The 23,559-nt window shown below is 54.7% G+C and overlaps 2 protein-coding genes across 2 annotated transcripts; one reads left to right on the top strand and one right to left on the bottom strand.

Moving 5' to 3' along the window:
* Window positions 1–1,628: 1,628 nt before the first annotated feature.
* Window positions 1,629–4,852, top strand: LOC119505628 (dolichol phosphate-mannose biosynthesis regulatory protein). The gene is made up of 4 exons (XM_037798469.1): window positions 1,629–1,787; window positions 2,087–2,176; window positions 2,998–3,100; window positions 4,135–4,852. The coding sequence occupies exons 1-4, from the start codon at window positions 1,785–1,787 to the stop codon at window positions 4,191–4,193; spliced, it is 255 nt and encodes an 84-aa protein (XP_037654397.1). The 5' UTR covers window positions 1,629–1,784; the 3' UTR covers window positions 4,194–4,852.
* A 2,621-nt stretch (window positions 4,853–7,473) lies between these two features.
* LOC119504983 (ral guanine nucleotide dissociation stimulator-like) lies at window positions 7,474–14,351 on the bottom strand. The gene is made up of 8 exons (XM_037797629.1): window positions 14,322–14,351; window positions 13,369–13,648; window positions 12,379–13,109; window positions 12,096–12,217; window positions 11,330–11,522; window positions 10,989–11,158; window positions 9,557–9,671; window positions 7,474–8,222 (listed from the first exon to the last, which is right to left on the bottom strand). Exons 3-7 carry the CDS (start codon window positions 13,045–13,047, stop codon window positions 9,668–9,670), a joined length of 1,158 nt encoding a protein of 385 aa, XP_037653557.1. The 5' UTR covers window positions 13,048–13,109; window positions 13,369–13,648; window positions 14,322–14,351; the 3' UTR covers window positions 7,474–8,222; window positions 9,557–9,667.
* Between the last annotated feature and the right edge of the window lie 9,208 nt (window positions 14,352–23,559).

Below are 23,559 nucleotides of genomic sequence, written 5' to 3'. Positions count from 1 at the left end.
GAGGACTTAATCTCAGAACTGAAGTTCTAACTAATGCTCTACAGACTTACTCAGTAGTCAAGTGTGCCTCAGGGCAAATAACTTGTCTCTTAATCCTCAGTTTTCTCAACTGCAAAAATGGGGTTTGGGATCAAATGAGAAAGTGGGTATACAAGCTGCTTTGCAGGAGGTGCTGAGCATGTTCCCAGGCCCAGGCTGACTCCAGGGCGTGGCCTGGGCCCCTCACTCCCTGCCCCTGACTGTCCCAAGTCACATAGCAGCGAGGCGGGCCAGCCAGACTCATGAAACCTGAGCAGCCAACCCTGTGAACTGAGGAGAGACAGCATTCCAGACCCTGGAGCTGGAGGAGAGACACTGAAGATGACCTGGCCCAACTCTCCCTTGTTCTGGGCAGAAGGGATAGGGAAAGGGTCTGCCCACGGGGCCAGTGTGAGGTAAGGAACTGGGCTATGGATCAGAAAGTATACAGCTCCTATCAGCTTTGCAGGGGTAGCCCCCATAGTCAGAGATGGGCTCATTGCCGCTGCCAGCGGGAGCAAACCATGCCAGGCTCAGACCCTCCCCACCATCACAGGGGAGACAGCCTCCACACAACCTCTAAGGGAGGCCTGGAGTCCCAAGATGTGACCCTGTAGCACTCCAGAATGTTAAAAAACAAACAAAAACCACAGAATCTTAAAGCTCATTGACCGATTCATTCAGTAAATAATTACTGAGCTCCTGCTTTGTGCCAAGCCTCATTCTGGGTGCTGGAGTTACAGCAGTGACCACAGACCCTACCCTCAGGAAGTGCACAGTCAGGTGGGCAGGACCACCAAGTAAATCAGCTAATTAAAACACAGTGACAAGTGCCATGATGGAGATGCACCCAGGGCTGTGGAGCACAGAGGAGGGAGCCCCTGCCTCCAGCTGAGGCCCCTGGCCTCCCTCAGTGAAATGTGATGGGTGAGGAACAGCCAATCCTGTGAGCTGTGGGGAGACAGCCTTCCAGACCCTGGAGCTGGAGGAGACATCAAAGATGTCCTGGCCCAACTTCCCCTCGTCCTTGGCAGAAAGGGCCTCCGAGATAGGGGAAGGGTGTGTCCACGGGGCCAGTCTGAAGATCCATCCGAGCTGCTGCCACACTAGGCCAGATGGTGAAGAGGTGGGGAGGCTCCCCTAGCCCCACCCCTGCAGTAAAGAGGGGACACCTCCAGGGTGGACAGCGAAATAGAGTCTGTCTGTCGGCCAGGTGATGGTAAGGGGCCCTCTCATTGCCAAACAGAATCCCCATCCCCGTAGGTTCGGGCCAGTCCCTCTGTACCCCTCGCACCAATAAGTTAGGGCTTCCGGACCAGGGACCAGGACCTTCGGGTTCTGGTGTCGGTTTCACTGCTGACATGGCTTGTGACCACCGGCAAATCTCTGTTCCTCTCTGAGCCTCACTTGATCCATCTGAAAAATGGGACTGCCATTCCAGCCTGGCTTTGGGACGCTGAAATATTTAGGGATGGGTTTGGTTTCTGGAGTGGGTCCAATAGGACTAAGGCCATGAGGGCCAAGCAGTCTGGGTTCCCAACTCGGTCCTATTCTCTAGGGGGAATTCGGGCAACAACCTGCCCCACAGTCCCTTGAGAAACTACAATTCCCGACATGCAAAGAGGAGGCGACAGTCTCTTGATCTCGGGCATCGGCTCCTGGGCCTGGGAACTACTACTCCCGGCGTGCCCCGCGTCTCAAAACAAGGAGGACCCGGATCCGGAACCGGAAGAGGCTTGCTGCTCTCGCGGCGGAGCGGCGGGGAGATGGTGAGGTTGTTGCTGGGTCTTGGAATTGGGGGCCCCTCGGGTAAGGGTTCGGAGTACACCCAGGAGCTGGGGCTTCCGCCCTCGGAATTGGGATTGTCCTCTCGCGGGCACATTGTACGGATGAAAACACCTAGGCCCGGTACCCCCATTTCCAACCTAGAAACCGATAACTAGTTAACACTCAATAGGTTTCTTGAATGAAGGAAGCTTTAGAGCATAATCAGGCTGCGACACCCTCGCTCCATTAATTCACGTCAGTGGAGAGTCACTTCATCAGCTGAACCTTCCCTTTTCTCCAGGCCACGGGAACAGATCAGGTGGTGGGACTTGGCCTCGTCGCTGTCAGTCTGGTCATCTTCACCTACTACACCATCTGGGTGGTTCTCCTGGTGCGTCTCCCTTGCCCTCTTTTTATCTCTCCCCATCCTCGGATCCTGAAGCCGACCTAATACCGTTTAAGCAGCTACCATGTGTCAGTCCCAGGCTAGGTGCTTTACCTGCCTTATCTGGTTACATCTCCAGAACCGCACTATGAGGAAGATTCTGGTGGTGTCCGCATTTTATAAATGAGAGGGCTGAGGCTCAGGGAGAAGGTTCTGACCCAAAGTCTCATGCGTAACCACTGCACTGTGAAGCCCTGTTTTCTGAGTTGCTTTGCCTTTGATGGGAATTCTAGTCGTTCTGATTATTCTGTTGGCTCCTGAGTATGGCCAGTGCCAATGGATTTTGTGAGAGCCTTTAGGATTTTTTTTTTCTTACGAGAAAATTTGTTGGTTATTGCTTAAGGAGTGCAGTGTGTTTGGAAGGCAAAATCTTGTAGAACTTGGTATCCTTTGGAGAAAAATGTTAGTAAAGAGAACCTTGGGCCCCAGGTTGGGAATCACTGGAGAATTCCTCATTTACCCCTTTCCCCTGCCAAGCCATGAGTGCCCTAGGGCAGGTCCCTTGTCTTCTGTTCACTGCCAAGTCCCCAGCACAACCCAGAGCAGGCACCAAGCCAGTGCCCAGTAAACAACCATTAAATAAATGAAAGAAGGAAACAAATCAAGAAATCCAAAATGCCATCATCTTAAAGAAAAACTGATGCCATCCCAGTGCCCTGAATGGAGTCAGCCTCTTAGATGGAGGAGGTGGGATGTTTGGGCTTGAGGAGCTAGATGGGCCTAGGCAAGGCAAGTAATGCTCACTAGAGCTCTGCCCTCGGTCCCAGCCATTCATTGACAGCCAGCATGTCATCCACAAGTATTTCCTACCTCGAGCCTACGCTGTTGCCATCCCGCTGGCCGCAGGCCTCCTGCTGCTCCTGTTTGTGGGTAAGTCATCACTCCCTTGGTCCTGGGCAGGGCTGTCTAGAGGGTCCCCAGGAATGACCCTTTCCCACCCCTGAACATACTTGCACACTTTGGCACATGCTATATCCCTACTTGAGGGTTCTTATCCTCATCTCTTCCCTTGGGGTTTTCCGGTTCATCCTTCAAGGCTGGAGGTCAGTAACCCCTCTGGTCTTTCTGATGCCTTGAGCTCATTGGTCTCTAGTGGGAGGTCTCCCTTTTCCCTGCCCCCACCTCCACCACCACCGTCATTTTGTTCACACCTCAATCATCTCTCACCCTCTTGTCATCCTGGTTTGTAAGCCCTGCACCTCTCTATCTCCCAAGGTTTAGTGTTACAGGTTCTCAAGGGGCCAGGGATGTCTTTTTTTTTTTTTTAATAATAAACTTTTTATTTTGAAATAGTTTCAACTTACAGGATAGTTGCAAAAATAATACATAACCCATACAGAGACTCCAACATACCCCCATCCAGATCCCCAGATCCACCAACTTTAAACCTTTTGCCACATTTGCTGTATCATTCTACCTATCTGTCCATCCATCTACCGATCTGTCCATCCATCCATCCATCCAAGGACTGTGCCTTAACTATTACCATGTCCCTAGCACCTGACACAGGGTTTAGCACTGAATTGGTCTGGATGAGTCAACAATCAGATGACTGGTTGATCCTAGATGGATGGATGAGTGGGTGGATGGATGATAGATACTGAGTGGGCAGGTGGGTGAGTGGGTTTGTAGGTGGGTGAGTAGATGGATAGATGGATGGGTTTTGTTCTCCCACAGAATCCCAAACACCAAATGCAGTGTCTTGTATGTGGTAGACACTCAGTTGGTGTTTGTTCAGTGAATGTGAGTGAATATATAGCTTGGCGAATGACCGGGAAGATGACCAAATAGTCTGGAGGGTGGCAGGGTAGGTGCATGGCCCCTGGGTGGGGATGGCCCTGTCCTGCCCTGCCAGCACCCCTGAGCCCGGATCTTATCCTGCCTCGCTGGTCTCTCTAATCCAGGAGTGTTCATCACCTACGTGATGCTGAAGAACCAGAAGGTGTCCAAGAAGGCTCAGTGAAGGCCCAATGGGGAGGAGGCTGCCTGCCCCTTCCCTGCTTCCCTTCGCAGCAGGGACAAAGGATGGGAGCCAGCAGGACCGGTCCAGACACTGAAGCCTCTCAAGCCTGGCTGCCCTGCAGACATCCCATGGGATGGAGCAGTGCACTACTCCCCCCGACCACAGCCCCTGACTACTACTCCCCTGCTCACCCTTCCAGAAGCCAGGATGGAGGGGTACCTGGAAGTCTCCTTCTCACCCCCTTCTGGCCCAGGACCAGAAAGATGCTGGTCCTCCCCACCTCACCTTTAGACTTCCTGTCACTTTTTCCTCTGGGTTCTACTCTCTTGCCTCAGTTTCCCTCCTTTCACACATTTAATGTTGGACTTAACAGGCTCTGAGGCAACATGCAGTCTCTCCCCATCATACTCTGCTCCTCCATGAAGGCAGTTTTACCGAGCCTGACACAGCCTCCAACCCTATAAGGACTTCTAGACCCAAAAATCCTAGGGGAAGGTCTGTTATACCAGGATCGCCACCAGGCATCAGGGTACATTAGGGTGACCACACTGGGCCCCCAGACTGACAGCTTCTTTTCTCTTCCCAACCCCCGGGCCTCAGAGCTGGTCTGTTTGGAGAGTTTAACAATAAGCATTGATCATGTGTTTGTCCGTGTGCCACTCCGGACTAGGGGAGCTCCTGTGGGTGGGGTGGGGGGACAGTCATCTCAAGTCAGAAGATCCTGGTTCATGCAGTGACAGGGCCTCAGGTGCCTTCTCTGGACCAGACACGGGATACAATGGGAACTGGAACAGATGTGGCTCCAGTCCAGTAGAGCTCATGGCTGGGGAGTTGGATCTGGACAGTTGGCATAAGTGCTTGGAGAAGCTCAGAACCTCTGTCGCCTTATGGCTGGGGTGAGGGTGAGGGGCTCTGGTATCGCAATCTGCCCAAGGCAGATTATCCCCCCCAACACACACCTCCCCTCGATTAGCTTGGCCAGCATGTACTAGCGTTTCAGGGACCCTCAAGCCAGTCTCTTAAAAGCCCAAGCCCATTGCCCATCTGTTGCTTGCACACAACGGAACCCCAACTCAGCCTGGCCCTGAGAAGCAAGGGCTGCAGCTAAGCTGGAACAGGGCTGGCTACACTGTTTTCGGGTGGGCTGATCTGGCACAGCAGGCTAACCGTGCCTCCCCAAACATACACACTGGGCAGCTGACTGTCCTGTCCACCACAGTGCCTGGTAGAAACCCCTCCATCCCCTCAAACCTCAGATGTTCACTCTTCCTCCAGTAAGTGGAGGATCTCGTCTCCCCCATCATAGAGAAAAGAGGCCAGACACAGTCACACCTGCCCTGCCCTCACCTGTTGCACCTTCCCCTTTGTTTTCCAGTCCCAGGCAGAGCTACCCACTGGATCCTCTCCCACTGCTATAGCTCGAACCTCCTGTCACCAAAGATCCCTCTCTACACGTCCAACCTCTGCCTCTCAACAGGACACTCCAGTTTCATGAATGTGCGGCAGGCTCCCATTGTTCCATCAATCCAATACTCCCCTCTAGGAATCTCCCTCTCCTCCCCTTCACAGCCAAACTTCCCTAAAAGGCATCCACACCTGCTGTTTGTGTTTCCTCACTTCCCCCTGCGCTTGGCATCCACCCACCTTACCACCCACTCTGGGAAGGCTGCACCCAGTAAGGCTGTCTGTTGGGCTGTCAGCACCCCCCTCCCTGTGCCAAACTGTCAGTCAGAAAGAGAGACACCCTATTACCACCTCCAGGGGTAGCAAAGAGCATACCAAGACCTGTCCCCAGAAGCAGTGCTCCTAGGGGCCCAGCCCACTCCATGGTTTGCAGGTGTCGGGGTCGCCAACAAAAGCATGACACAGGCGTTTCATGGAAAAGCATTTACTCACCTAGAGGAGACAGAGCAAGGCCAGCCCCCCTAGAGGCATCGGCTCCCCAGGGCCAGTGGGTCTCAATCTGTGGCCTCTGCAGGGGATGGTCTATGCACACGTCTTGTGTCACAGTGGAAGGACATCACTCCCTCCCTGCCAGGAACAGATGTACCAGAGGTGAACAAATGCTATAAAATGGCCATACTTTAACTAGACTGTCTCCCACTGCTGTTTCCATATGCTTGGGGCCAAAGCAGAAGGAGTGTGCTGTCAGTCCTCTCTGCTAGGCGATGTGTTTCACCTCAAGGAACTCCCAGGAAGGAAGTCAGCCCACATTTATCATCCCGTTCTAGGAGCTGGGCAAGCATAGTCCTGACCACAGGGTTTATTTGTGGGTCAGGGGGAAAGGGAGAAGGCTGTGCTCAGACCTTCCCCTACTATGCAATCATGGCATTTAGTCTTTAAATCCAAAGGACATTTCTCTAACTCTTCTGCCACATTTGGGATATCCCTGCGACCCACCCTGCACTCACCTGCAGCACTGACTTGGGGTCTCTAAAGATCCGTTCTCTAGTTTACACGTCTCTTGCATTTGTGCCCCTCTGTTCTGCCATGAGATGGTGGGTTCTTCATGTCCGAGTTGTAGCCTTCTCCCCCCCACTCTCCTTGGGTGACTCATCGATGCCCAGGCCTGTCTCTAGCTCAGCCCATTCCTCTTAGCAACAGATGCACTGTCCATGCACCCAGCCGCCTACCTGACATCCCCATTGGATGCCCAGTGGCACCTCAAATTCACCCTGTCATGAGCTGAATTCATAGGCTTCCCCCCAAATCTGATTTGCCCCTCACAACCAGCATCATCCTGTGTCCCTGACCCCAGCCTGGCAGACATCCCTGACCCCGGCTTTCCTTCACCGCCCACCCACACTGGCCTTTCAGTTCATGGCCCTTTGGACAGTTTCCTCACTAGTTTGTGCCAGGCACTGGGCCAGGAAATGAAACAGCCCTGGTCCCTTCCTTCCTGACACCCACATTCTAGGAGGGGAGAGGTAATAAACCAACAAATGATCACGGCAATTTCTGATGCCTTCATCTCTGTTAAGGGTGATGTACAAAATAAAACAAGGTGATGTGATCATGATTCAGGGTAGGGGCAAGGCTTTTCTGAGTAGACGACAAGAAGGAAAGGTTCACTGGCCCTTCTCCGTTCCCTCACAGACAATGAACTGACAACCCTGCATGACTGCTTATTTGAATGATCAGGTGAGAGCCAGTATCTCATTCATCTCAACACAGTACATGACAGAACAAACCCTCAACTCCGAAGCTTGAAGAAAAGAAGATTTAATATAATACTAAAGCCTAACATATCCTATATACAAAAAAAAAAAAAAACTACCTCTCTCCAATAGGTATGTATTTTCTGCCCAATATACCAAAGTTCAATAACTGACCAATCCTCCCCAATATGCCCTCCCACTACCTCCATCTCCAGGGGTCTCATACACCCCAGGAAGCAGTGGTGCATGGCCCTTGCATAGCTTCAGATTTAAGGTCTGTGGCACCCAGCTGGGTGCTTCCTCCCTCAATGGGTAAAGCCTTACAGAGTGAAGAGGCCTCTCCAATCCCTGGGATGAGGGCCTGGGATGGGTGGGAGGAGAAGCCTCACTCCAGGGAGGTCCTGATGATAAAATGTTTGGTGCAGCCTGAGGAACACTGCAGTGGGGTGAGGCAGGGCAGGAACCCCAGGGAAGGTCATGTGTGGGGACCCATGGCCCGAGGAGGGGGCAGTGAGTGGTCCACAGGAGTCTGGGTCAGGCTGTCAAGGGGCAGGGAGATGCCAGCAGGAGGAGAGGTTCAGGGCTGAAACAAGGGTCAGGGCAGGGAGGGCTCAGCTGGCTGGTGAGGAGGGAAGCACCTGGCACGGCGATGGCACCCAACCAGCTACACGTGGGAAGATGACCCTGAGGCTGGTGGCTGTCAGGGCCAGTGAGAAGCGGCTTCACTTCTTCTTCCCTTGGAAAAGGGTGAACAGGCCACCCTTTTCCCCTTTCTTCCCCTTGGCGGAGGTTTTCTTAGTCAGCAGCAAATCATAATTGCCTGAAGGGTCCATGGCGTAGAAGAGATTCACCCTATCTGGAATCTTCATCCCTGGAGGAGAGGGAAAGACAGGTGGTCACCACCACCCACTGTACACCCACAAGGGCAGGCCTGTGCGAGAGACATGAGTCCCAGTATCCAGGTCTAAGACCACCAAGGACCCCTCTGAATGACACTTGCCCAAAGGCAAAAGTCAAGAAGCACTGAACCAACAAATCTTTTGAAAAGGGGACTCTGTCTTTACCAGGGTCAACCTCAGGTGAGAGCTGTCAAAGGCTCCCCCACCTGGACACCTCACTCCCCAATCCTAGATGTCTTCCCTGCTGGGCATCTTGGAGCTGGAGGAAGCCTTCTAGAATGTAGACATCTCTCCTGAATCCCACACTCCTAGGGACAAGGTGACTGAGGACGAAGGAGGGGCAGGCCAAGCCCAGGCCTCCTGAGCAGGGGTCCAGGGGGCCTCCAAGCCCAGGGAAACTTAAGCCAGCACTGACTTCCTCTCTGAACCTCTTTTCCACCTGTCTGCTCTGGCCTAGAGCCTGCTGGGACACAAGGCTGGGGCGGACTCACTGCTCCAGGTTCCATTGTGTGGCTCCTTCTCTGGGTCCTCATCCTCTCTAGGCCTCACTCCTCCTTTTCTGAAACTCGGGGTCCCACCCACCCTGCCTATCTCACCACAGTGGTGCTGGAAGATGAGAGAGGATTTAGGAAACCACCTCCAGGGTGTCAGAAGACTTTCCCTGGGCTAATGGCTGAGAAAGTGTGACCAGCTCACCAAAAAGGAAATACAGTTACCCTTTATGGTGCGTGGATAGACTATGTGCTCTCAAACGGAGTGGTTTCCTCTCCCGTTGGGGATGAGGAACAGGCACGAGGGTGTAACTGCCCCATGGACCCAGACCCCAGGCTGCCCGGCTCTCAGTCACTGCTGTGGGGACTGAGTGGATTCCTGGAGCCTCTGAGGGGGATCAAGGGGAGTTTGTTCTCTTTTGTCATTATAATATTTCATATTTGAAATTGGTGTGCACAGCTTCTTCTTTCTTTGGGATGCACAACTGATCCCATGCTGGCTAGGGTGTCCCTCAAAGTGGAGACTGTGAACTTGGCTTGATGCCCACTGAGCCAAGGAGGGAGGCATTTCTCTTGGATCTCACTGATGTCAGCTTTCCCCTAGGACCCCCCTGTCTGGACACACCCAGGGAGGACAGATGTCCGGGAGGAGGAGCCGGCAGGAGCAGTCGCTGCAGGCACCGAGGGCACCAAGATGCTGACCGCTTCCCTTTTCACAGGTTTTCTGGGCAGAGGGCCTGGGTCCCAGGGGCTGGGAGTAGGGTGCTGAGGCCGCCACCCGCACAGAGGACTTCTTCAAGAACCACCTGACTTACTTCTTTTCGGAGAAACAATTTGCACCAGCATGTAGTCCTCTGGATCTTCTCCCTCCAGGATATGCTTCTCTAAGGCTTTGCGGATAAAGGCCCGGGTCCTGTCTTGGCAGGTCAGCTGGGGTATGTCGGGGGGACAGGCCATCAGGGCTCAGACTGTGGAGCCAACTCCCACAAGGGCAGTGGCCAGGGTCCCTCTGGAGCTGTCTCCCCAGAGAGCACAGGGCTCTGAGCTTCCAGTCAGCCTGGGTGGACAGGGGCCCCACTGCTTTCCTCTGCTCCCCTGAGCCACCTCCAGGAAACGAGGGTGATGTTTTCCAATTATTCCTTCCCCAACACCACCAAGAAATACACATCTGTCTTACAGCTCCCTCCCCAGGACAGAGCCCCTCCCCTCTGGGTCCTCAGTCTGCACAGCTCCTCCACCTCAAGGGCCCCAGGGACAGAGGCCTCCATAGAGGATGGTGCTGGAGACGGATGTGGACACTCTCTGTGAGCTCCTCCCACCACACTGAGCTTCTCTTTGCACTCCAGGAGCAGCCCTGCTGAACAGGCCCCTCCAGGATCACAGTGTGAGTGAACTCCGAGAAAGACATCTAGTCCAAGCCTGGGTGTCAGTGAGGAGGGGGAGCCGGACACCCACAGGCTGACCACACACCAGGCCTGTGCTGGTTCAGGGCACACACCCCAGCGGCCTCACCCCGAGTGCCTGGGCACCAACCAGACTCAGGCAAAGAGTCACACAAGTGACAGCTTAGTTACAACCACCCGAGTCCCAGGTGACAAGGGAAGTAGAGAAAGGCACGTGTGTAACATGGCAACTCAGCCACCCTGTGTGGGTGGGGGCTCAGGTGTCTCAAGCAGCAAATCTATCCAGGGTCTGGTCCCCTCACGGCCACTGCCCTGGGGCAGCCCCTCCTCTCCCTTCCTGGGGGGCAGCAGCAGCCCCTAACTGGCTTCCCAGGGTCTGCACCACTCGGGGCCTGATGTGATCCAGCCCCTGGGGCCTCCTGACCTCACTCATGTCCCCTGACCCCTGTTCCTTCACCTCTGGCCTCCTGACTGCTCCGAAGTTGGGGCAGACATGCTTCAAGCCTGGACATTTCCAGGCTGTCCCCTCCCTCCCCACCCTCAGGGGCTGCCTCACTGAGGTCGTCCCAGGCTGTCCAATCTCAAGGTGAAGCCTCAAACCCACCTCCACCACCCTCAGCCCTGACTGCCACTGAGCACCCGCCTGTGCTCCTCCGGGATCTGCGTGTGTCTCTGTCCCTCCCAACCCGCTAGCTTGTGGGCACCAGGAGGGCAGGGAGGGAACATGTCAGTTATTCCACATCCACTGTCTGAACGAGTGAGGGGCCCCCACGCACAGCTGCCCACCCGGCTCACCATCATGCTTTTGTAAACATTTCCATTGTCCATGTCCACTCTGACTCACACGATGCATTTGTCGTCCACCATCATGTTATAAATTGGCAGGAATTCAAAGGGTATCTGGGTTCTCAGAGGGGCCCTGGGCATGGGGTGGGCCGAGGAGGAGGTGGTGCCACTGGATGTTGAGGTGACACCGGGTGACTCCAGGGATGACGGGAAGGTCGATTCCCCAACCTGTGGGGGGACAGCAAGGTCAGAAGCAACCCTGGAGCCTGCAGGACACCTCTGGCAAATGGCAGGCTCCAGTGGGGCTTCTAGGAGCTCTGTTTCTTACTGGGGACCCCTTGACCACTTGTTTAGGGGGACATGAGGAAGGGCCTCCAGGGAGGAGGAGCGGGCAGGCACCTGCTTCTCCTGGCCATCGGGGAATTCGGAGACAAGGGCCATGCCTATCTCGAGATCTGGCTTTGAGGCATCAGCCACGTGTCCAGGGAATGAGGTAGCTGTGTCCCCACTGCTGAGGTCGGGGCCACTCTGGAGCCGGGCACTGGACTCTGTCTTGCCACTAGTGCTGGGCTCAGCACTGGGTTCCTGAGGGCTGAAAGGAAGGGCGGCTTACCTGGGCTGTTGCCAGGGACACAGTCTACACCCTCATGCTCCCCTTGCACTCTGGGTCAACCAACCAGAGAATTCATTCAACATCTCCTATTTTCATTGAGGGACACCAAGGACCAGAATGATGGTGGACTCCATACTGTCTCAGGCCTGCTCAGGTGTGGAGAGGGGACCCAATACTAAGCAATCAACACCCTGAGCCCATCCTTAGCCCAAAGGGACATTGAGCCCTGAGGCGTCCCTGGACTGGGAACACACTCAGTTCTCCAAGGCATGAGGTCCCCTGGGAGGTCTGGGGCCTGGGGTGTGTTGCTGGCCAACAGGGCTGGGGGCTCCAACTCACAAGACCAGTGGTCGCTACAGGGCAAGTGGCTGCTGTGAGGCTACCAGAAGCCACAGCTCAGGGCTCCCTCCCACAGTCTGATCAGGAGTCTGGGTGCCCCGGGGGTCCCTCGGCCACAGGTCTGATGGGACCCAGAGTCAGGGCCACAGGCTCTCTGGACCTGGCCTGTAGGAAGATGCCCCCAATTCTGTCCACTTTCTGCCCTGGGATTACCACTTGGCCTCGCTGAGCTGTTCCACATTCCCAAAACAGGCCCCAAGTTGCTCCAGGGGTCGACAGTGGGTCTCGCTGGATTCCGCCTGGAGGTGCTGGATCCTCGGCATGACCTGGTCTCCCTGTGGCGAGAGGGCAGGAGAGGGTGGAGAGGTCACCAGGCTGTCAAATGGTGGAGCTGGGATTTGGACCCAGATCACGGGACTCCAGTCAAGGAGTGGCAGTTCAGGGACACCGATGCCAGAACAGTTCCTCCCAAGTCCACCCAAGCCCAGATGCTCACCACCTGCATCGGTGTCATCTGTTCGGCCACCAGCCTGGGGGGGTCCTCAGAGAGGGGGGACTTCACCTCCTTCAGACCATGCTCCAGGCTCTCAGGGGAGCAGCAGGAAGGCTCTGGTGGCGGAGCAAGAGCTGGTGCTGAATTCAGCTCTGCCAGTGGCACTGCAGGTGACACGAGGATTTCCTCCTGCTCTGCAGCTGTTACCACGGTCGGTGAGTTACCAGGTGCTACGTCCGGAGGTGGCACTGGTGCTGGGTGGGAAAATGGCAGTACAGGTGACACAGGAGCCACTTCCTGCTGTGGACCTGAGGCTACTGGTGTTGAGTTAACCAGCTCCAGCTCCTCAGTTGGGAAGGTCACCACCTCTGGAGGTGGCAACGGAGCTGCCTCCAGCTCTGGCAACGGTGTGTCTGCTGGTGAGGAGGATGGCTCCACATCAGGTGCCATAAATGCCTCGACCTCCTGCAGTAGAGGTGGCCTCAGAGCTACTGCCGGCTCTGTCAGTGATGCTGCAGCTGGTGATGTTGCAACCTCTGGAGGTGGCACAGCAGGTGGCTTCAGAGTTGCCTCCAACTCCAGAGGTGGGACGAACGTTGCAGGAGTAGGAGGCTGGAGTTCTCGAGCCGGCAGTGGCTCTGCCACTGCATGTGGCACTGGAGGCAGTGCCATCGATGGAACTGGCTCTGGAGGGGGCACTGCGCTGGTTTTCACCTCTGGGTCTGACACGGGAGCTGGAAGAGGAGGAAGATGCAACAGGCCTGGCTATCTACGGGCCTTTCCGGAGGCAGAAATGACTGCACGGCCTCTACATCAGCCCCACACAAGCACGCCACCCCCAAGAATCCTTCCCAAACTGCAGTTCCCCAGGTGAGTGGTCTGATGCTCCCTTTTACTCGGGGCCCAAAGGCACCCTCTGGAGTTTCCTCCTTGTGAGGCTCCAGCCCGTTCCCTCCCCACCCGCTCACGTGCCCTCACCCCCAGGGCCCTCACCCTGTCGCGGTCTCACTGGGCTCCGAGGGCTCCAGGAGAGAAAGGAGGTCCTGAGCACGCCTCTCCAGGGCAGACCCAGGCAGGGCGACCTGTGCAAGCGCCACCAGCTGTTTGAGGCAGGGAACGCCTGGGTGCTGGCAGAAATCAGCCGGCAGCTCTTCCAGCCAGGTGAGCAGGAGGCAGGAGATGGAGCTGGGGGTGGACGGGTGGGCAGCAGGGTGAGGGGAACGGCCCTTCCGGCCACACTGCCCTCTGACGACCACCTCCCGGGTCGGGGTTCCTGGGTCAGACAAGAAGACAGACTTCTCCGTCTGTGTCCCCTGGGCCCCTCCACCTGGAACAGAACCTTCACGAGGACAGGGAGGGCTGTGTCTGCTGTCAGAGGGCGCAGCCCTGGCACACAGTAGGAAATGTGAATGTCTCCGCCTGATGAAGGAACAGAGCCTGTCCCCCTGCCCTAGCCTGCCCCGGTCCCTCGTGGCCCCTCAGTCTGGAGTTCATGCCCTGAGGTCGTGCCTCATTCTCTGTGAGCCATGTGAGGGCCTCTCATGCACTGTCACTGTCCCCCAGAGGGCATGGGACAGCTCCCCCCAGCCCTCCAGCAGCTAGGCTCACAGGACTAAGCATGGAGGCACATTTGTGAGCTGCATTCTCACCACACCCTCTGATCTGGAACTGTGGCTGGAGGGTGTTGCAGGGACAAGAAGAGCTGGGGTGGAGCTGGGATGGGCTCTGAGACCCAGGGTGGTGTCTGTACCCAGTGCCCCAGGAACCCTCCCATGGGTCACTGTGAGTCCGGTTCTCCTGCAGGAGATGGAGCCCTGGCTTCTGCTCTCCCGTGGGAATGATGAGAGGTACCCAGGGTTCTGCCCAGTCACTCCTGCCACCAGCCCCCCACCCCCATCCTGGCTTGTGAAGAAGGAGCCCCCTCTCCTCACCCCGAGTTCACTCACTTTTTGAAGCCTTCCTGGCCTCCTCCATCCCCATCACCAAAACTGCAGTAATCTGCATATCTAGAGGGGACACGAAGGTGTCACATGTAACTTTCTTGGTGCACCTCCTAATGATGATATCTGGTGCTGCTCTCTGACCCCCCTACTAGAAGGAAAGCCCAGAAGTGCAGACAAGTTTGCAGCTTTGTGCAATGAAGTAGACTGAGTGCCTTAAAAAGTGCCTGCACGTAGCAGACCCTTCATATATATTTGAGGAATGAATGAGGCCTGAACTGCACCTTCTCAGATAGGGCCTGGGGCTCCTCTGCCAACCCCCAGCATTGTCTGCCCAGGCTACCTCGAAGACAAGGTCCATGAAGATGGGATCTCAAACCTCCTTTGAATAGGAATACACGTTTGCAAACGTCAGTTTGAGGTACAGCTTCTCCACGTGGAGAGGAAATTCCTAAATGTTGACAACCCCTCCCCACTGACACCCCTTTCTGAGGCCTAGCACAGGGAAACACCTTCCCATTGAGTCCTGATGGTGACCTCAGGAACCTGGTCCTTCTCCCACCCCACTTCCCAGGAGAGGAAACTGAGGCTAGAGGCTGCAATGACCTTCCCCAGACACACAGCTCGTGGGTGGCAGAGCTGTCAGGGGATGGAAGAGGGGGGCACTCACCTTTTGGCAACCTGGTCGACGACTTCTTCAATGGAGAGGAAGCCCTGGTAATTTATTAGCAAGTTGGTCACGTAGACTTGGTCACCCTCCTGCACGGCCAGCACCAGCAGCTTCATGAGCTTATCCAAAACCCGTTCCTTGTGGGTGCACTCCAGGCTGCTCTGCACCCTCCTCTGTGCCGGTGTGTTTGTACGCTAGGAAAGGGCAGAGAAGGAGCAGATGGTGAGCAGCTGCACTGGGGGGAGGTGTAGATCTGCCTCTCCCAGGCCCTCCGAGACCTGGTCATTAAGAGGGGCAGGAGGGCTTCCAGCAGAAAAAGGGCCCAGCCTCCAAAGGAGAATTGAGGTGAGGGAGTAATGAAGTCGTGGACCTTCCCCATCATTCGGGGATCTGAGTCACAGGAGAACCTCCCTGTATCACTGCCTGGAAAAAGCTTCATCCCATGAGTCCTCAGGAAACACCGCCATTATTGGGATGGGGGACCCTCCAGGGGCAACTCAAGGTCCCGCAGGTCAGAAGCAGAACCATCCATGCTCGGGCCTCAGGATGATCCCTCCACACTCTGGGAGGTGGGTGTGCCCCAGACATGGAGGGAAGGGGTCTGCTCCACCTCATCCCTTCCCCACTTTGGAGGCAGTGGACGCAGATGGCCCAGATTATGGGAACACCTTTGATTTCAAAGCAACACCCTGACTTATGTCTTTTACCTTAAAGGGAGTTCTGGGAACCTGCAGCCATGGTGATCCCTGCTCTGGCAAAGGGACAAATGCCAGGGGTATCCAAGTGGGAGAATGTCCCCTACAGATCTGAGGACCTGAACAGAAGCCTCAGACAAGAGCAAACCCAAATGGCCCCTGGACGATGGGATGGGGCTCCAGCTCTCACGAGGGAGTTGCAAATCAAATCACCAAAGTGACCCCATTTGCCCCACTGACCCCAGACTTGCCAAAACGCAAGAGAATGTTCACAGCCAGACTGAGCGGACATAGGGAAGGAGCCATGGTAGGGGCCTGTTGGTGGCCACTGAACCACTGCAGCCTTCCAGAAGTTCAGTGGCTCAGGCTATTGAATCTCCTCTGCATGTGTATGACCAGGCATCCCATTCTGGGGATTCTATCCTGGGATGCGGGAAGCGCGAGCAGTCTGCTAGGACAAACAGGAGATGTTCCCTGCAGCACTGCAGAAATGGCCCAGGAAGGAATCCCTTCAAGAGCTGAGAACAGCACAGGCTGAACCACTGGTCCATGCAGCCCCCCTTCTGGAATGTGCTGCAGGTGTCTCAGGCCACAGTTCCTGGCTTGGAAAGTCAAGGGGATATGTTATATTAGTGTTCAAGTTGCACTGGAAATCATGTGATCGAGTGAGCCCCACTCCTTTGAGTCAAACCACCCTTGAGAGCATGAAGATCTGTAAGGCTTGGAGATGGTGTGGAAGGCCACTCCGGCCAAGTACCCCAGTGTGAGAATGAGATTAAGTTTAGCTTTCACACAGGAGAGGTGTGCCTTGCAGGGTGGGGCAGTTCAAGAATTGGCAGAAGGTTAAAAAGACAAACTGTAGTCCATGGTCAGTCCTCCTGTTTATCTGCCCACTATCCACGGTCAGTCCCCCTGTTTATCTGCCCACTATCTGCTATCTCTGCAAGGTGGAGACTCGGGGGAGAGGTTCCCAAAATAGCCTCATAACTTGTTACCAAACTAGCCCAGACTGGCTCTAAAGAGGCCTGGGCATAACCATTATACTCAGGGGTAGAGATTTGTTCCAAACCTTCCAAATGTTGGAAATTCATGCAGGAAACTTATTTCAAATGTTTCCAATTTGCACAGGCTTCATGTTTCAAATCTGCATGGGCTAGTTAGGCTTGTGCAATAGAATGTAACCTCTGGAGTATCCAGCCACTGGAGGAACAGGAGGGACTTGCCATTAGGTGTTAAGAAATAAATTCCGCTGTGTCTATTGTTCTGGGCGCCAACCCCCCACATTGGGGTTGGGCACCCATTCTTGCAAGATCGTGAATAAATTCTTTTCTTCTCCACAATCCGGTGAGCATTTATTCCTTTTAGGAATAGGGCTTGTTTCTCACACCAGGGGTCAGCTGTGTTCAACAATTGACAATAAAAAAGCAGGAAAGTGCAAAGGAGCTCTTGGCTTAATCTGGGGGGAAAAAATTTGCTATCTCTTCTCAGATGCTACTACAAATGTGTGTAAAACTACTCTCCACCTGGCTATGAACACGGTTGTGCAGATTGGTGGGGTGGTGAGGGTGGAGAACCAGATGCCTTTTGGAGTGAGACTTTCAGCGAATCAGAAGACAAAGCCATGGAAAGATGCCCGGGGAAGGCTCAACGGTCATATCTGCACCTTCCAGCCTGCCCCAGCTGCCTCAGGACCCTGGAATCAAGAAGCCCCTGCTCCTGCTCTGACTTACACATTCCACCAGTCCAGGCTGTGGTCAGGAGGCCCTCCACCTTGCATATAGATACAGTGTACCTGACGCCTACAAGCAGCTCCTCACTGATGCCCTGCGTGGAGCTCTGCAAACACAGTGCCCAGCAGCTGCGCAAGGGGCATTGGGAGGCTGCCTGGCCATCGCCACAAGGGGAGCACCCCTTGTTATCTCTGCGACCCAGGTCAGGCACAGATGGGGGCCTGAATGCACCTCCGGCCCACTTGGAATGGAGATGATAACTTACGGAGCCGGGATTCACACGTTGAATAACGGTTGCCTCCTCATCACCACTTGCCTTCCCACCAGCCACCTGTGACCTGAGGTGTGAACACGAAGGGCCCACCAGTTTTCCCAACCCTGCCCCAGATGGACCCACTCCTCTCGGCTTCTACACAGTGTTAGGAAGGGGGATAACAGGTTGCTGAGGGAGGATGACAATGCTGGCATTGCCTGAATTGTCTGAACTTTGCCAACCCTGACTTACCTTTGAAAACCTCCTGGCCAATGGACAGCGGCTTCGTGGAGAAGGGCTGAGCCAATGTCTGCTCCGCTGGAAACAGGTCTCATTCTCCAGTGTCTTGAGGTGAGAACCTCGGGACTTACCAAAACAACAGGACATGTTGCTCTCTCGAGCGTCTCCTGTTAAGTGAGCTGGGCAGGGGGTAGTCTGTGGAATCTGGGTGCCTGGTTACCAGGATTCCAAGTTCCACTGGCTCTACCTCCAAGGAAGTGAGGTCACATCCTTGGGTCCCCTTAACTGACACCTCTCAACAGCAAGACCCCTCAGGTCCCCTCAGGTCCCATCCTCCTCAACCATGTCATCATGTTCTCTGGGCACAGTCTCAAAGATGATGCCAATGTGGATGGGTGGGTGAGGGGAAGAGCAATGCAGGCTGGGAAGGGCATGGCTTTGAGATGAGCCAAAACATGGCCTGTTGTCAGGGTGTAGAAGTTTCCAGTGAGGCTGCAACACAGTGGGGAGGCAGCAGACTGGGGAGCCTTTACTGAGAAGAATACAAAGAATGTTGTGTGGAGGGGTTGGGACACTGCAGGCTGGAGGTGAAGAGAATGATCTCGGGGATACGGTCCTGGTGTCCAGCAACTCAGAGCTGGAGGAAGCCTAGTGAGCACAGGCCACCCCACCCCAACCTGGATTCCTCCATAGCCAGGCATGGGTAGGAGGCACGCCTCGGTGTCTTCCCTTGCACACTGTGGGTGCTGTGGCGGCTGTCTGGGAATGCTGGCCGGAAGTCCCGGAGACGACTACCTGTCAGTGGAGCTGCTCAGAAAACGCTGGACTCAGACGGGCCTCGCAGCCCTAATGTCATGTACTCTTCACACCTGGGTTGAGATGGATGGAGGAAACTGCCAAATGTCCAACAGCTCAGAGGTGACTCTGGGAATGGGATTTAGGCCTCTTTCCTTTCAGTGACTCACATTCACACAGTCATTCAAATAAAACTTTCAGAACACTTTCTGTTAGCCCAGCAACATGGAGATGACTTGGGGCATCGTCCATGATTTCTTGGAACTTACGGCTGTGCGGAAGTAGAGATGGCGTATCGACACGGCAAATGCTGACATAGGGATGAGGAGGAGCTCTTCTGAGGACAAAGAAAGGCCTCCTGTGCAGAAAGTGAGGGAAGAGCATGCCCGATGGGTGTGCAGAGTAGAAAACATGTTCTGCATCAGGTCTTACAGGTCATGTGATGATGCTGGAACACAAAAGATGGGAGGGAGACAATTGAATATACAGAAATGTCATGAAGTTTGAGATGCAGCGAACCCATTGCAAAGGGGTACTGCAAAAATTTTTTATACATTTTAAAAAATTTTAAATTTTTTTATAAATAATTTTTTATAAATAATATATATAAATAAATATATAATTATATTTTTATATATAATAATATATCTATATATAAATAATTTTACATTATAATCACAAATGCGGTAGCTTCCTAATGACTGATACTTCAGAGAATACAAAACATTGACTTGTCCTTGTAAGATTGATACCTTTCGTTATGCAAATTTCTGACCTGATCCTCGTCGCTTGAATTCTGCTCCATCCACTGCCACCTTTGCTTACCGCTTCTTTTGTGGATCCTGAAACCCAAGCCCAGACCCTGTTTTCTTCCTAGTGATGAGAGCAAAGTTGAGCTAGTGCAATGGACCTAAGTGTCCAAGTGCTTGATTAAGACAACATGACAAGATGAAGAAAACCATCAAATCTTTATGCCTGCAGATTAAGCCACAGACCAAATGGAAAAATTCCTAATTCTCTTCGTTTCCTTTTCCCCATGGAAAAAGCTTGGTATGTGTCAGATGTATCAGTGCAAGGGAGGGGAGTCATCTCCCAACACGTGTCATCCTCACACTCGGTCCTCAACTCCGGAGGCTCCTGGGGCTTCAGCTGAGCAAGAGGAAGGTGCGCATGGCACTCCAGGTCCAAGCCAACCCTGGTGTTCTTGTCCAGCCAGATGTCCAGGAAGGGGGTGATGGCACTGGGTGTGGGTGGGTTGCTATACAGTGAGAGGATTGGCCTGTGCATGCACACAGCCGTCCAAGCAAAACCCTCCCAGAGGCTCCTGTGTCTGCCCCTGCCTGTCCATTAGACGCCATCTCCTGTCCCCCCATCCCCACTCGGCCTGTCCTGTCAGTGTCACAGCTAGCCCCTAGTAGTAGGGAGCTAGAACAGAGCCTCAATCATACGATTTCTCTGTCTATAATCTCATCAACTCTCCCCTTCTTCAGCAAAATCTGGCATACTTCTCTGTATCTCCCTGTTGGCAGCCTCCCACTGGAACTGCATGAGGGCAGGGAGGGTTGGGTTGCTGTTGATGGCTCATTGCTAACACATACTAGGAGCTTCATAAATATCTGGCCCAAGAGGGAACTGTGTCTGCCATCCTGCCTCAGCCCACGTGGACCCTCAAACAGTAGCTCGTGGCCCAAGGTGCTACCTCATTCTCCTTGTACCATGTGTGGGTCTCTTCTTCCCACTGCCCCTGTCGTCCGGAAGGTCAGGGGTGCAGCCTACCCCAGCCCCCCAACAGGTGGGCATGAACATATAGGTTCAAATCTCATGTTTGGTCAGTTGCTCACCACCTATCCTGATCAGGTTCTTCAGCCAGCGATGTGGAAGAAGCAGAGATGGATGAGGCCATTGTTGGGACTACTTATTGTGGGGACTGGCTATGAGTCCCTAGGGTCCTCTCTGGCGTCGGTGCCCCAGAACACCAGACAGAGCTCCCTTTGATGCCTGCCCTCCAGTGGGCATCATAGGTGTCAGGGGCCCAGGTCTTTGCCAAGCCCCTCCTGCCACAACCCCCATACTCCCCATATTGGTTGGGGGTAAGAAGTACTCCTCTCTCCTCACCCTGGGTCCCTGGCATTCTGGGATGCTCCTGGTATCCTCCTGGCAGGTCACAATGAGGGAAGCTACGTCCACACGTAGAGGAGTCCATGACAGTGTCACATCTCATTTACTGGGTGCACGACCTGGAGATGATGTCTAGTGTTACTTTGGATTCACTGACTAGAATGGAAGCCCATATGGCAGAAGTTCTACCTGCTAATTTCCCTGAATTCAGCTAAAGGACTAAAAACATGTTGGCACAGAGTGGACAGCTCAGATATTTGATGAATGAATTATCTGAGACCTGCCCCTTCCTAGATATCTGAGTGGCTTTGGGCCCCCTGCCAGGCCCCAGCAAGCCTTGTTCTGGCTACACCCAATAAGGTGTCACCCTAAATGGATTCTCAACCCTCCATTCTCAATTCTGTGGGAACAGAATTTTGCCAAATATCAAGAGCTCAGTGAGGTGTGAGGCAGAGCTTCTTCATGGGGAAGAGGAAAATGCTACAGTGGACCTCACCTGCTCCTCTGCCCGTCCTTTAGCAGAGCCAGACACCACAGACGCCATCTCTTATTGCGATCTGACAATGACCAGGAAGTCAGTCCTCCTACCATCCCACTTTTCAGAGGAGTGAAACTGAGGCTAGCAGCTGCAGTGACCTTCCCCAGAAACGACCTAGTGTGTTGCAGAGTCATTACTGGGCCATGGGGAGAGGAGAGCTCACCTGTTGAACAGCAGGTCCGGCACCTGTCAGGTGAAGCTCTGTAAGTGCCCAGGAAGATATTGATAGAGGAAAAGTCACTGTCCTGGATGGGAGGCCCCCAGTGCTCCTGAAGCCTCTCTTGTCTGCCTGCCTTGGCGAGATTCGCTGTGCAAGTGTCTTTCCAGTTCTGGAACACTTGTATTCACAGTGGGGTGGGACAAATGAGGGACATATAATCAGTGGGTACACAGTGTCATGGCAGGAATTTCTAAACTCCTCCCCAAGCCCACCAGAACCCGCAGCTCCGACTCGGAGGGAGATATCTGCCCCTGGGCTCTGTGCTGTCCGGATGCCTTAGCCTGAGGGAGCAACTCTGAGCAATGGGGACAACAGCCAACTCTCCAGCAAGATGACCGTGGGGTGAAGAAGACACACAGCAGCTCAGCACAGCACCGGGCATATGAAACCACCCAGGGATCAGGACCTGATGTAACGCCTGTCTCACCCACGGCCCCCAGCAGCTCCAACAAACACTGAGGAGGAAAAGCACATGGGAAACCTGTGTGAGGGAGGCTCCAGATACCTGCTGGAGGGCTGTATTCAGGAGAGGGAGAGTCATCCTGAACCAGGGCAGGGTTGGGGAGTGTGGGGGGTGGAGCCAGACCAGCAGCTTTCAAGGCAAAACATGAATGCAGGGGGCACTTCAGGCTCTTCAGGTTCCAGGCACCCGGAGCAGAGTTTGAACCCAGCTGATGTCGCACATCCTGTTTCACAGCAGCACATACTCAGGCCCAAGGAAGGGCTCATGCAGAGGGTGTCCCATCTGAGCTGAGCACCCCAACTTCTCAAGTCAAACTATAGATTCTCCCCTTAGGCCATGAGCCTGGAGAGAGCCGATTCCCATCACAGGTGAGATTTCACACCCTGATCATTTGGACCCTCCATCTGGGCCACATGGCCCTGCCCTGGGTGTGACCCCTAACCCCTAACCTGAGGGCTGGGACAGGAGCCCACTGGGATGGGAGGTCCAGTGTGGATGGAGCTGGAGCAGCTCCTGCTCCTCAGCACCAGAGGCCACAGAGACGACCAGTGTCTTGGGTGACCCCAGGAATTGGAGTTTAGGGACAACGCTGTGCTGATCCCCTAAAGACCCTGAAACATTTCCCGGAAGCACCCTCCCGGCAAGCCTGAGCCCAGCTCCCTGCCTCTTCAACACTGAAGAAAGAGAAAAAACAGCTCAGGTCGGGGAGAGAGACCAGGCCCCTCGCAGTTGTCCCCTGCTGGTCTCCTCCACCGCTCCTTCCTGACCCCTCCTGCCCTGTTCACTACCGGATACTCCTTGTCAGGCAGGCAGGTCACCATGGGGCCCAGGCTTGGGTGTGGGAACAGTCGGTGACAGCTGAGGATGTAGGTGGCCTGGTCAATGGCCAGGTTGGGGAGGGGGCAGCAGGGTTCTCCAGAAGCTTCGGGGCTCTCATTCTCAAAGCAATCCCAATGGCAGGGAGTTGATCCCTAGCCTAGGAGGCTCTAACCTTGTTCTACCCTCTGTTCTCTGTGCATTCCTGGGTCTTGGCTCAATCCCTACTTTTCTCAGGACCTCAGTTTCCAGTTTTATACTGACGGGTTGGCCATGGAGCTGAGTAAGTGCCTGCCCGGAGAGGAGAGGCTGCCAGTCCTCTCCATACTGATGGGGTGTGGGCCCGTGGCATGTGGCGATCCTACCACCCCTGACAGGGGAAGACGGCCCGAACTGGGCATCACCTGGACAGGGGAAGACGGCCCGAACTGGGCACCACCTGGACTTGAGCATCATCCTCAGCCTGGGGCTGTCAACGGCTGTCCACCCTGGACCAGGACAGCGCACGGCGGTGACAGGCTGCTGGGCTCCACGCCTGGCCTCTGCCCCGACGGGCCCTGGGTCCATGGTCCCCCATCGCGTCCTCCCGTCCTCCCGCAGGCAGCGCGGCTCCCGGGGTCTGTGCCCCGCCAGCTGCTGGGGGTCCTGACCCGCTGTTGGCTTCAAACTGGGAGCAGATGCTCCGCCTCGCAGTGGGCGGGGAGAT

Source organism: Choloepus didactylus, chromosome 10 (assembly GCF_015220235.1).
Source record: "Choloepus didactylus isolate mChoDid1 chromosome 10, mChoDid1.pri, whole genome shotgun sequence".
Lineage (NCBI taxonomy): Eukaryota > Metazoa > Chordata > Mammalia > Pilosa > Megalonychidae > Choloepus > Choloepus didactylus.
This window is presented reverse-complemented; position numbering and strand designations above follow the sequence as displayed.

Coding starts and splice junctions, on each gene's coding strand:
- LOC119505628 (XM_037798469.1), top strand. Junction 2,177..2,997: donor CCATCTGGGTGGTTCTCCTG/GTGCGTCTCCCT, acceptor CCTCGGTCCCAG/CCATTCATTGACAGCCAGCA. Junction 3,101..4,134: donor CCTGCTGCTCCTGTTTGTGG/GTAAGTCATCAC, acceptor TCTCTAATCCAG/GAGTGTTCATCACCTACGTG.
- LOC119504983 (XM_037797629.1), bottom strand. CDS start 13,047: ATGGCACTGCCTCCAGTGCCACATGCAGTGGCAGAGCCACTGCCGGCT. Junction 12,218..12,378: donor AGATGACACCGATGCAGGTG/GTGAGCATCTGG, acceptor CTCTCGCCACAG/GGAGACCAGGTCATGCCGAG. Junction 11,523..12,095: donor CAGCTCAGCGAGGCCAAGTG/GTAATCCCAGGG, acceptor CCTTCCTTTCAG/CCCTCAGGAACCCAGTGCTG.